This window comes from Papio anubis, chromosome X, assembly GCF_008728515.1.
Source record: "Papio anubis isolate 15944 chromosome X, Panubis1.0, whole genome shotgun sequence".
In the NCBI taxonomy this organism is placed as follows: domain Eukaryota; kingdom Metazoa; phylum Chordata; class Mammalia; order Primates; family Cercopithecidae; genus Papio; species Papio anubis.
The window spans coordinates 104,818,905-104,832,907 of NC_044996.1; the positions used below are offsets into that span (position 1 = coordinate 104,818,905).

At 40.8% G+C, this 14,003-nt stretch overlaps 1 protein-coding gene across 2 annotated transcripts in view; it reads left to right on the plus strand.

Annotated features, from left to right (window-relative positions):
- The window catches only part of MED14 (mediator complex subunit 14), an 88,030-nt gene that overhangs the window by 68,237 nt on the left and 5,790 nt on the right, over positions 1 to 14,003 (plus strand). For both annotated transcript variants that reach the window (XM_009197416.4, XM_003917592.5), the window contains exons 24-28: positions 2,515 to 2,646; positions 4,808 to 4,990; positions 6,153 to 6,388; positions 9,708 to 9,887; positions 9,981 to 10,088. In XM_009197416.4, coding sequence (XP_009195680.1) covers positions 2,515 to 2,646; positions 4,808 to 4,990; positions 6,153 to 6,388; positions 9,708 to 9,887; positions 9,981 to 10,088 — 839 coding nt within the window. The remainder of the gene's footprint in view (positions 1 to 2,514; positions 2,647 to 4,807; positions 4,991 to 6,152; positions 6,389 to 9,707; positions 9,888 to 9,980; positions 10,089 to 14,003) is intronic.

The following is a 14,003-nucleotide window of genomic DNA, read 5'->3' on the forward strand; positions in this document are numbered from 1 at the left end:
CCCCTAGGAATACCAGTGGTCAGTAGGGAAGTAGCAGCTAGGGAGGAAGTAGGCAAAACAGGAGAAACAGGATTGTAGAACCCCAGGGGAGTGTGTTTCTAGGATAGGAGTTGACATTGTTTTTATACAGTAGGAAGGGAAAAATATTTTGAAATACTTATAGTAGTAGACAAGCATATATAGTGCTTACTGTGTGCCAAGCCCTAGTCTAAGCACTTTACCCATTTAATCCTCACAGCAAACCTGTGGTGTAGGTCCTATTATTATTGCCGTTTTATGGAGGAAAACTGAGACATGGAGAAGTTAGGTCGCTTGTCCAGATCATACAGCTAAATAAGTAAACATAAACACTTAAAAGTTGGTCAAGTTGATCAACATACTGACTGAAAGTAAGGCAGTGCTTTAGGTATTACAGAACACAAAAATATGAAATTATCTCACATAGTACAGTTCCCCTCGCCTTATCGCTCTCCGAGGTTTTAGTTGCCTGAGATCAACTGAGGACCAAAAATGGGCAAGTATAGTACAATAAGATATTTAGAGACAGAGAGGTACCATATTCACATAACTTTTATGATAATATACTGCTAAGAGTGTTCTATTTTACTGTTGTTAATTTTTTACTGTACTTAATTTGTTAATTAAACTTTATCATATATGTGTGTAGGATAAAAACAGGTTTCAATACTATCTGAGGTTTCAGGCATCCACTGGGGGTCTTGGAACATATCCCCTGTGGATAAGGCGGGGACTGCTATAGTAGAGAATTTGAAACATGCTGATATTAAAGGTAATTATGATAATGTAGCAAGTGTTTAAATGTTGCATTTATTCATAGTTTTGGTAGCCATAGTTCACCCTTTCATAATCCTAAATTAAAACTAGTCCTGTGGCTTTAAATAAGTTAACGTTTGCCTGTTTTTTATATCTCCAATCTCAGTCTCTCCGTAAGTCTAGTATTGTATTTTCTTTTTTCTTTCTTTTTTTTTTTGGAGACAGAGTCTTGCTCTGTCATCCAGGCTAGAGTACAATGGAGCAATCTCATCTTGCTGCAACCTCCACCTTCTGGGTTCGAGTAATTCTCCCACCTCACCCTCCTGAGTAGCTGGGATTACAGGCACACGCCACTGTGCCTGGCTAATGATTGTATTTTTAGTAGAGACGGGGTTTCGCCATGTTGACCAGGATGGTCTCAAACTCCTGACCTCAGGTGATCTGCCCGCGTCGCCCTCCCAAAGTGCTGGGATTACAGGCGTGAGCCACCACACCCGGCCTTGTATTGTATTTTCTAACTGTCTATTCGGCATAATTTCCATGTAATGTCTGGTAGATACCTGAAACTCAGCATGGCTGAAACTAAACTCCGGATCTCTTCACTGCCCCAGTGCTCCTCTTCCCACAGACACCCCAGCTCAGTAAATGGCAGGCCCTTCCTTCCTGCTACTTGGGCTGAAGCTCTTCGAGTCATGCTGGACGTCTCTTTCATACCCATGTTCAGTCATTTACCAAATACTGTCAGCTTGATTTTCAGAATTTACCCAGAATCCAACCACTTTTCACTACCATAGTCTGTCACCTTTACCCAAGCCACTAGTCCTCTCTCACCTGAATTATTGCAGTCATTTCTAACTGGTTTTCCTGTCCCTACCCCTACCCTTGCTCTATAGTCTGTCCCACAGCAGCTAGAGTGATCCTTCTGGGACAGAAGTTCGTCCATGATTTCCGCTCCAAACTCTGCATTGGATTCCCACTCATTCAGGGTAAACCCTAAGTCCTTAGAGTGGCCCACAAGTCCCCATGTGATCTGGGACCCACCCCTCTTCCTCCAGCCTCTCTGGTGTCCTCTCTTCCCACTGCCCACCTCGTTCACTCTGTTCTTGCCACACTGGCTTCCTCCCTGTTATTTATAACTGCTTCCACCTTTGGGGCATTTGCACTAGCTCTCTGTTTGGCTGGAATATCTCATCCCCTGGGTATCCTCATGCCTAATCCTTTCTTCACGTGTCAGCTCACATGCCCCTTTCCTTAGAGAGGTCTTTTCTGATTGCTATATATAAGGAACAATACCCACCTCCTTCACTACACGATATTGTCCCCTTACCCTGTTGTATTTTTTTCCATAGCACTTACCTGACAGATACTTGTCTTTCTCATTCTATTAGAATATAAGCTTTGTTAGGGCAGGAATTTTTATCTCTTTCGTTAACTGCTGCATCCCCAGTGCCTAAAACAGTGCTTGGCATGAAGTCGGCATTCAGGCCTTCTTGTTGAATGAATAACTGAATAAAAAGTACACCGGATTTTTAATCAGTCAATATAAGAGCTAGAATTTGGGCCCATGGAATTGAACACTCTCTTTCGATAATGAAATCTTGCCAGTTTTTCTCTGTGTTATATATATGGGAGCTATACTACTCGTTTCTTTAGTTTGTAGAGAGGTTTTTAACTTGGGGTCCTTGGACAGGACATAAAATGTGTCCTGCAAGATTATCTATAATTATTTTCCTTTATTAGGAAATCTGCACGCTGCCAGCTCCCCAAGTGGGGCTTTGAGAGCCCCATCACCAGCGTCATTTGTTCCAACTCCTCCCCCATCCTCGCATGGAATCTCAATAGGACCAGGGGCCAGTTTTGCTAGTCCACATGGTGAGTCCATACATGGAAATCGATACAGCGTAAGAGCTTGATGTGAAAATAATTTTTGTTGAGTAAATTTTTTCATTGCAAAATTAATACTTGTTTATTGAGGAAGTAGCAAAAATATTGCTCAAGCAAAAAGAATCAAATTTATCTAATTCCACCACACAGAGGTAATGACCAGTGAGTTTGTCTCTGCCTTGGACTCTCCCTTGCTGTTGCTCTGCCTTGCCCTTCCTGTCACATGCCCTGCTTGCCTGCCCTCTCACGTTTCTGTTATTCTCGCTTGCTCTCTACCCAGCTGCTTGTCTCCCCCTTCAAATACCTGCCCTTGCCCCCCTACAGTGGGTACCCTAACATAGGAATTGTTTTGAGACTTGAATTTTTTAACTTTTTAACTAAAAAATTTTATTTTGAATTGATTCAACTAGATAAAAATTAGAACCAGAACCAGAAGTCAGTGAAATGTTTCCTTTTTATTCCACCAACCACCAGTTCCTCTTCCCAGAAACATGTAGATATTCTTGCAGAGCTGTTTCATGCATACACAAGCAAATACATGCAAGTGTTCTTTCCCCTCTCCTTTACACACACGACAGCATACTTTACAGTGTTCAGTGCCTTTTTTCACTTAATGTATCATGAGTATGATACCATAGAACATAAACAGGTTCCTCAGTTTTTAAGTTGTATAGCACCTGGGATTTTAGTTTTTACTATTAATATTTGTGGGAACATTTCTGTCACATCATCATACCATATGGCGTAATAATATCCCCTTGTCAGGGTGTACCATGACTTAACTGCTCTCCTATTGTTATATGTTTAGAATGTTGCCATTTTTTTCACAATTAAAAGTGGTGCCATCTGTGCTCATATCCATGATTGTTTCCTTAAGTTCCAAAAATGGAATTGTTGTATCAAGGGTTTTGAGAAATTCTAAAGCTTTCGAAACATATTGCTAACTGCTCATCTGAAAGGCTGTACCAGTTTCCCATACCATCATACAAGAATGTCTGTTATCCTGCATCATTGCCAGCAGGGAGTATTACATATTTTAAAGACCTTGGCCATTTTGATAGGTGAAAAATGGTATCTTATTGTTTAATGTGTTTCTTTTTTTCCTTTTTTTTTTTTTTTTTTTTTTTTTTGAGACAGGGTCTCTCTCTGTTACCCAGGCTGGACTGCAGTGGTGCAGTCTCAGCACACTGCAACCTCGCTTCTCAAGTTCAGGTGATCCTCCTGCCTCAATCCCCTCCCCAGCAAAGTAGCTTGGACTACAGATGTGCACCACCACGCCTGGCTAGTTTTTGTGGGGTTTTTTTTTTTGTAGAGATGGGGTTTTGCCGTGTTGCCCAGGCTGGTCTTGGAACTCCTGGACTCAAGCAATCCACCCACCTCAGCCTTCCAAAGTGCTGGGATTACAAGTGTGAGCCACCATGCCTGGCCGGTCTTTGGTGTTTCTTATTTTATACCTCCCAGTTATATATGCTTTACCTATGTTCTTGTGTTTTTTCTTACCCATTTGTAAGACTTAAGTAAAGACCATTTAGTGTCTGACATATACATGGTAAAAGTATTTTTTCAGTTTGTCATTTGGTTATAGAGGGATATAAAAAATATGTTGAAGGTATCTGGAGGATGAAATTTATTTATTTATTTTTTATTTTTGAATATTTTCTTGGATACCAATGGAGGATGAAATTTAAATATCAGATTGTTCAGGAAGTCACTGCTTTCAAAACTTGAGTCTTGGTTCATTTCTTAGTCAACGTAGCCTAAATAAAGAATATGGAAAATTTCCTTCTCCTCATTTGTCGAAGTTGGTTTAAAAATATATTTCTGCCTTTAAAGGAACTCTGAGATTGTTTGCTTAATATTTTCATGCATATAGTAGCATACACTGTTACATATTACACACATTGAAGCTTGTGTGAAGGTAAATTTTATCCTCTATCTTTATATTTTTCTAATTTTTGTATCATGTTAAAAAGTACCTTACACAAAATAGAGATTCAGTCATGACATGTTAACACACATCAAGCTTCAGTGAAACATCTTATTGGAAGAAAAAATAAAATTATTACTATGTAAAGATTTGAATGCTGTCAAGTAATTTTCAGTTATTAAAATATAGGTTTTGAGAATCATTTGTTTACCTTTTTTATAGGGACTCTTGACCCTAGTTCCCCATACACTATGGTGTCACCAAGTGGACGAGCAGGGAACTGGCCAGGATCTCCTCAAGTGTCCGGCCCCTCACCAGCAGCACGCATGCCTGGAATGTCACCAGCCAACCCTTCACTACATTCTCCGGTTCCAGATGCTTCTCATTCCCCTCGAGCTGGAACAAGTGAGTATCATCAACATTTTTATGTTCTTTTTTAGTATAACTCAAAGTGATGTATTTTGTTGCATCCTCACATTTGAAAGTCATGATCTACTTTTTGAGAGAGGATACTTAAAGGATATTACATAGGATCCTGATGAAGAGATGCATAAGGAGAGTGGAGTTTCCATGTCCTCTGTGAGCCTCCACATGTTTGGCTATCTGGAAGTTCTCCAAACTCTGTCCTTTTGGGTTTTTATGGAAGTTTCATCACGTAGGCATTATTGATTAAATCACTGGCCACTGGTGATCAACTTTGGGGATGGGGCTGAAACTACCAACCTTCTAATTGTGCCTTGTCTTTCCTATGATCAGCCCCCTTCCTGAAGCTACCCAGGGGCTGCCAGCCATCAGCCATCTCATTAGCATACAAAAGGACACTTAACCACTTTGAAGATTCCAAAAATTTTAGGATTTGTATGCCAGGAGCTAGGACAAAGACCAAATATATATTTCACAATATCACACATATTAACACAGAAGAGAATTATATACATTTATTGGTTAGCTTTTGCTACATAACATTTAGTGGCTTAAAACAATATATGATTGTTATATATTGGTTCACAATTCTGCAGGTTGGCAGTTTAGGCTGAGCACAGCTGAGTGATTCTTTCAGGCTCTGCTGGGCAGCTCACTTAGGTGTCTGTAGTCAGCTGCTGGGTTTGTTTGGGACTAGGTGATCTAAGATGGCCTCAGATGGCAAGGTTTCGCTCTGCTTTGTGTGGTTTCGCACTTGATCTGAGGCTTGTTCACATGGTGGCTCAACAGGATTTTAAGGCAGGGAGTAGAAGCTGAGGCCTACAACTAGCCCAGTGTCACTTCCACCACATTCTGTTGGTCAGAAGCAAGTCACTAGGCCAGCCAGGTTTCGGGTGGAGAAATAGAGTTCACCCCTTAAAGGAGTTGCTGCAAAGTCATATTGCAAGGGGCCTGGACACAAGAAGGAGAAAAATAGTGGCCATTTTTGCTAACAGGTTGTTAATATACGATTGTTACACCACAAGGAGTAACTGCAACAGTACAGAATGATTTAGAACATCAAAGATTTGTGATGAAGGCAAAACAGGAAGCAGTGAGATAGTATGTATTTGTAAATGACATAACATGTTTTCCTTCCCAAAAGGTTCTCAAACAATGCCAACAAACATGCCTCCACCTCGTAAACTACCTCAGCGCTCTTGGGCGGCATCCATACCTACCATCCTCACTCACAGTGCCTTGAACATTTTACTGCTGCCCTCTCCAACGCCAGGCCTTGTGCCTGGTCTGGCAGGTAGTTACCTTTGTTCTCCACTTGAGAGATTCCTTGGATCAGTCATCATGAGACGACATCTTCAAAGAATTATTCAACAAGAAACGGTATGGGTACCTAGTGACCTTCTAAGTGGTGATTGTTAAGGGTAAAATGCTCAGTTGTCCTGCAGGATAGGATCTGAACTAACGTGACATTCCTTCACCTTCCCTCCTTTAACAAGCTCGTTAGAATTATGCTTTTCACCCTAAACTGGCATTAAAAATGGACTCCATTATTTTCTTTTCCATTCTTACGTTAACATAGTTCTGCATTATACAATTTGCTGTGCTGTGGCTTCTATGTTATGTGGCTAACATGAACCTGGAGATAGGTCTCTGCAGCACATAGGACCAGTGCGCACAGGATCTGGCCTTGCAGAGAATAGCATACCAGTAATTATTTGCCTTCTGGAGTGCCCGTGCAGGCAGACTGATTTTTTGAATCTGAGTCTTTATGGAAATAAAATAATTGGCTGGATGTGGTGGCTTAGACCTATAATCCCAGCACCTTGGAATGCTGAGGCAGGAGGATCACTGAGCCCAAGAGTTCCAGACCACCCTAGGCAATATAGCAAGACCCTCTCTCTACAAAAAATTAAAAAAATCATCAGGCATGCACCTGTAGTCCTAGCTACTTGGGAGGTGTAGGCAGGAGGATTGCTTGAGACCAGGAGTTCCAGGTTACACTGAGCTGTGATCATGCTGCTGCACTCTATCCTGGGTGATCAAGTAAGACGCTGTCTCTAAAAAAATAAAAATAGAAAAAAAATTTAAAGAAAATTATTTATGGTTACAAGGACAAAAGCTTCTTTTAAAATACATGAACGGGACAGGCACGGTGGCTCATGCCTGTAATCCCAGCACTTTGAGAGGCTGAGGTGGGCAGATCTCTTGAGGTCAGGAGTTCAAGACCAGCCTGGGCAACATGATGAAATCCCGTCTCTTCTAAAACATACAAAAATTAGCCAGGCATGGTGGTGTGCACCTGTAATCCCAGCTATATGGGAGGCTGAGGCAGAATTGCTTGAACCCGGGAGGCGGAGGTTGCAGTGAGCCGAGATCACGCCAGTGCACTCCAGCCTGGGCAATAGAGCGAGACTCTGTCTCATAAATAAATAAATAAATAAATAAACAATTGAATTTTTAAAAACTCTTGTAGAAAAAAGACTTCTAAAAAAAAAAAGAAAGAAGACTTCTAACTTATCCTATGGTGATAAAGCCTTAGGAGATAATTTATAATTGAGAGCACCAGTTCTAGAGTCAGGCTGCCTGGGTTTGTAGCCAGCCATACTACCTGCTAATGTGTGTTTGGGCAAATTACTTCAGATAATAGTATTTACCTAACTGATAACAGTTGTGGGGATTTGAGATATTTCATGTAAAGCCCTTAATATAATGTCTTGGCATTTTCATTATTTATAATTACTGTTATTATTGGTAGATGCATGTATTAATGAGGTAGTCAAAATGGTGAATGTTTAGGCTGGGCACCGTGGCTCATGCCTGTAATCCCAGCACTTTGGGAGACCGAGGCAAGCAGATCACTTGAGGTCAGGAGTTTGAGACCAGCCTGGCCAGCATGGCGACACCCCACCTCTACTGAAAATACAAGACCAGGCACGGTGACTCATGCCTGTAATCCCAGCACTTTGGGAGGCCAAGGCAGGTGGATTACTTGAGCCCAGGAGTTCGAGACCAGCCTGGCCAACATGGTGAAACCCCATCTCTACTAGAAATACAAAAATTAGCCGGGTGTGGTGGCACACGCCTGTAATCCCAGCTACTTGGGTGGCTGAGTCATGAGAATCATTTGAACCTGGGAGGCAGAGGTTGCAGTGAGCTGAGATCGTGCCACTGCACTCCAGCCTGAGCAGACAGAGAGAGACTCTCTCTCAAAACAAACAAACAAAAACAAAAATTATCTGGGCGTGGTGGCACATGCCTGTAATTCCTGCTACTTGGGAGACTGAGGCAGGAGAATCGCTTGAACCTGGGAGGCAGAGGTTGCAGTGAGCCGAGATCGTGACACTGCTCTCCAGCCTGGGCAACAGAGCAAGACTCCATCTCAAAAAATAAAAAAAGAATTAAAAATGATGAATGTTTAAAATATTCACTCCATGCTTAGTGTGAAGCCATTTTGCAACCTTCACACTAAGAGTTGGTACGGAAACGTTTTTGAATAAATTAGCATGCAAAAGAAAAAAGAGAAAAATAATAAAATAAACTAAAATCAGCACTCAAAATGGTTATCATCAGACCTGGGATCTAGCCTCAGCTATGCCACTTACTATCTAAGCTTTCAGCTCTTTGACCTCATTTTGCTCAGCTGCATAATCAACATACTCTGCCAAAACAGGGGTCAGTAAACTATGGCCCCTGGTTGCTATGTCCTTCTCACCACCTGTTTTTGTAAATAAAGTTTTATTGGAACACAGCCACACCTGTTCATTTATGTATTGTCTATAGCTGCTTTCAGCTGTGATGACAACATTGAATAGTTGTGACAGAGACCATATAGTGCATAAAACCTGCAACTTTTTCTATATAACACTTTACAGAAAAAGTTTGTCAACCCCTGGGCTAAAATAAGAGCCTAATCCAGATCTAACCTTTTGTAATTGTACTCTGTATTCTTTTTTTCTAATGTGCCACTTTAAAAAAATATATATATATAGTGGAAAATGTTCAGCATATACAGAAGTAGAATAGTATAATGAACTTCTGTACTCTCATCACCCACCTCCAACAGTTAACTAGTATCAGTATTGTTTCATCTAGAACTCCCCTCAGATTTTCACAGCAAATCTCAGACATAATTTCTTCCATAAAAATTTTTGCATGTGTCTCTAAAAGGTATGGACTCTTAAAAAAAAGTGCACCATTCTCTACCTAAAAAAAAAATTTCTTTATCACCACATATCTAGTTAATATCCAGATTTCCCAGGTTGTCTCATTTTTTACACTTTGAATCAGAACTCAAATAAGTTTTTCTAAGTCCCGTTCAAAGTTTTGGTTCCCCCCTCTAGTTCTCCTTCTTCATCCTTATACAATTTGGAATCATTGAATATTTTTTTGATCCCTATGTTTTCTATCACATTGGTCAGTCCTCTGGATCAAGCTACTGAATGTATTCAGGCTCAAGTTTTTTGATGTTGTTTTGCAAGAATACTTCATAGGTAGAATTATGTTCTTCCATCAAAAGGCACATAATGTCTGATTGCATTTCTTTTTGCAATGTTGACAGCAGTTGATGCTGAATGCTGTAGGTGCCTTTGTTTTGGAATAGGTATCAACTTAGTGGTTTTGCTTTTGGAACAGTTCTCTCAGTAACATCTTCATTTTCTCTTTGATTTACATGTTAATTTGATGTGTCCTTATTTTGCAGCTGCAGCTGATAAATTCCAATGAACCCGGAGTGATCATGTTTAAGACTGATGCACTGAAATGCAGAGTTGCCCTTAGTCCCAAAACCAACCAAACGCTTCAGCTAAAAGTGACACCTGAAAATGCAGGACAGTGGAAACCTGATGAACTTCAAGTTTTAGAGAAATTCTTTGAAACAAGAGTATGTGTTTAATAATGCATAATTTGAATATAATTAATGAAACAGAAGCATTAATGTAGAATGAAGAATAACTTGCTTTATTTATCCCTGTAGGTTGCAGGACCACCATTTAAAGCTAATACGTTAATAGCCTTCACCAAGCTATTAGGAGCTCCTACACACATCCTGAGGGATTGTGTGCACATTATGAAGCTGGAGCTGGTAAGTTACAGAGATATACATTTCCAGCAAGGTTTGTTTGAGGAGGTTAGACTTGGTGGGAGCAGTGTTTATTGGTTTTCACCCATCTATATAGTTTCTTCTATTTTTCTCTTAAATTCTTAAATATTTTTAACTTAAATTTTATTTATCTTTGAATGGGTAACACAATTCTGTTTTATCTTTTGAATTTAAAACAAGATAATATAGTGAGAAATTTCCCATCAGTTCCTGTCTAGCTATCCCTGTCCCCTCCATCCCTGTCCAACTGTCTTCTGGCCAACCAGAGTTACCATGGCTTGCCTCTCCTTCCAGAGATGGTCCATTCATAAAAGCAAATAGCATTGCTCTCATAAACTTTTGATTGATTGAGACAGGGTCTCATTCCGATGCCCAGGCTGGAGTGCAGTGATGCGATCTCGGCTCACTGCAGCCTCAACCTCTGGGGCTCAGGTGATTCTCCCACCTCAGCCTCCTGAATAGCTAGGACTACAGATGCACGCCACCATGCCTGGCTTTTGTTGTTGTTGTTGTTTTTGTAGAGACGGGGTTTCACCATGTTGCTCAGGCTGGTCTTAGACTTCAGGTCTCAAGTGATCCACCCACCTTGGCCTCCCAAAGTGCTGGGATTACAGGTGTAAGCCACCGTGCGTGGCCTTCTTGTAAATATTTTAAATGAAATGATATTTACACATCCTGTTTTATACTTTTTTCCATTTTTATTATGAGCTAGTTTATGTATAAATTTATAACATGTAATTTTAAAAAATCTGACTCCTCACCTTTGTTGGTCCTAGACTTTATGTCCTGAATAGCTGTTAAAACTGAAGTGTAGGCCGGACGCGGTGGCTCACACCTATAATCCTAGCACTTTGAGGGGCTGAGGCAGGCAGATTGCCTGAGCTCAGGAGCTCGAGACCAGCCTGGGCAATGTGAAACCCTGTCTCTACTAAAAATACAAAAAAATTAGCTAGGCATGGTGGCATGGCCTATAGTCCCAGCTACTTGGGAGGCTGAGGCAGAAAAATCGCTTGAATCTGGGAGGCGGAGGTTGCAGTGAGCTGAGATCTCGCCACTGCACTCCAGCTTGGGTGATGGAGTGAGACTGTCTCAAAAAAAAAAAAAAAAAAAATGGCCGGGCACGGTGGCTTACGCCTGTAATCCTAGCACTTTGGGAGGCCAGGGCGGGCTGATTGCCTGAGCTCAGGAGTTCCAGACCAGCTTGGGCAACATGGTGAAACCTCGTCTCTACTAAAAATGCAAAAAAATTAGCCAGGCATGGTGGCACATGCCTGTAGTCCCAGCTACTTGGGAGGCTGAGGCGAGAGAATCGCTTGAACCCAGGAGGCAGAGGTTGCAGTGAGCCGAGATCATGCCACTGCACTCCAACCTGGATGACCGAGTGAGACTCCGTCTCCAAAAAAATCAATCAATCAGTCAATCTGAAGTGCAAAGTAAGAGACAGCAGGATGCTCCATGGGCAGCAGCTGCCTTCAGAGCACGGAATATCTGTTCTTGGTTTGTTGTTGGCCCTTTGGGGATTTCCCCTAGTTTCTGCATAGCTCAGTCTGCATTCGTGTTAGTTTTCTAGGGCTGCCACAACAAATTACCACAAGCTGAGTGGCTTAAAACAATAGGAATTTATTATCTCACAGTTCTGGAGGCCATAAATCCTAAATCAAGGGGTCAGCGGGGCCATGCTCTCTGAAGACTCTAGGGTTGAATCTATTCCATGCGTTTCTCTTAGCTTCAGGTGGTTCCAGCAGTCTTTGGTATTCCTTAGCTATAGACTCATCACTGCAACCTCTGCCTCTGTCATCACATGGTGTTCTCTCTGTGTGTGTCTCTGCCTGTGTCTCTTCTGTTCTTATAAAGGACAACAGTCATATTGAATTAAGGACCATTCTAATGACCTCATCTTAATTTGATTACATCTACAAAGAGACCTGGTTTTCAGATAAGATCATATTCATGGGTGCTGGGGGTTAGGAATTCGTGTCTTTTTCAGGTGTGCAATTCAATGCATAACAGCATTTAAAAACATGCCTTTTGGCTGGGTGTGGTGGCTCATGTCTGTAATCCCAGCACTTTGGGAGGCCAAGGTGGGTGGATCATCTGAGGTCGGGAGTTCGAGACCAGCCTGGCCAACATGGTGAAACTCCATCTCTACTAAAAATACAAAGAATTAGCCAGGCGTGGTGATGGGCACCTGTAATCCCAGCTACTCAGGAGGCTGAGGCAGGAGAATCGCTTGAACCCAGAAGGTAGAGGCTGCAGTGAGTCGAGATCACACCATTGCACTCCAGCCCGGGTGACAGAGCAAGACTCTGTCTCAAAAAATAAAAAATAAAATAAAAAGATGCCTTTCCACCCTCAATATTTTTAGTGTTTGTGGTGGATGTGATGTCCAGGATATCAAACCTGGCGTATTGCTTGAAATGGAAGAGCATCTTGCTTTATTCACTGAACAAATCTTGGAGATCTTTCCATATCAGTATATAAAGGATGTCTTTGTTTTGTGTTGTTTAACAAAGCTTAGTATTTCATTAGGTGAATGTATTAAAATTTCTAAGTACTCCCAACTTGTTGGCCATTTTGGTTTCTTCTGATATTTTGCTGTTACAAACAGTGCCACAATAAAGAGCCTTTTTATGGATGTGCCAGTATACCTGTAGAATTGCTGGGTCGAAGGATATATATAATTGTAAGTTTGGTAGATTTTGCCAAATTGTTCTCCACAGAGGTTATGCCAGTTTATATTCCCACCACCAATGAGAGTACTGGCTTTTTCCCACATCCTTGTCAACAGTTTTATCAGTCTTTAGACTTTGGGTCTTTCTGATTTGTAGATTTTTAGGTCTTTTGATTTGTAGGAATTGGGTATGTACATTAGCGAAGTTAGCCCCTTGGGATATTCATTGTAAATATTTTTTCCTCGTTTTTCATTTGTGTTTTGACTTGACTTTTGGTAGGTTTAGCTATGCAAAATTTTCTTTTAAATAGTATAAATGTAGCAATATTGGTTTTTAAGTTTTCCTGATTTTGTATCATTGTTAGATTCTTCTCACTCTCAGATTTTGAAATAATCCTCCCAAAGTTTTTTTCTAATACCATTCGGATTCATTTTTTTAATTATTTAAATTTTTAAATCTATTTTTATTTATTTATTTTGAGACAGGGTCTCACTTTGTTTTGGTGTCAAATGTGAGGAGGTATGGATCCAACTTTTTCAGATGCTAATTTATCATATAATCAATCTTCTCTGTATGGGGAGATTTTGAATTCTTTCCTGTGAAAGTATGTAGTTATATAGATGGAATCAAGATGGCAGCTGATATATTTTTTCAATCTTACAGTGGTCTTTTCATTTTAATGTTTCTAGTGCTGATTTGAGTAACTTCAATTACCTCACTGGTTTTTTAGTTAGCGTTTTACTATACATATTGGGGCAATAGTATTCTTTTGCTAATAGTCTCAACATTTGGCTTCTGATCTAATAGGCTGTAGGAAACATTATTTATGTCAAAAAGAGATCCATTTGAATTTTTAAAGGAGTAAATATTTATGTGGCTAAAAAAGCACCAATGGATATAATTTAAAAGTCTTTCACACAGTTTGACTAGTTTGTTTAGGGTAAGAGTTGGAAACAGGACTGGGAAGTCTAGATTGGCACAGTTAAGAAGGGCCTCGAATGCTAGGTGTTGGTCCTCAGTTGTGGGTGGTAGGGGGACAGCATATGTCACTAAATGTCACTGAGCATTTGTGAGCTTGAGTAGAACCATGTTGTAGGACCTATGTCTGATGGTGGTATAAGGATGGACTGGAAGACGCAGCCACTGGAAAGAGCTGTTAGGGGAGCACAGGAGAAGTAATAAAGCCCTGCACATGGTGGCCTCAATGAATATCGATAGGAGGGAA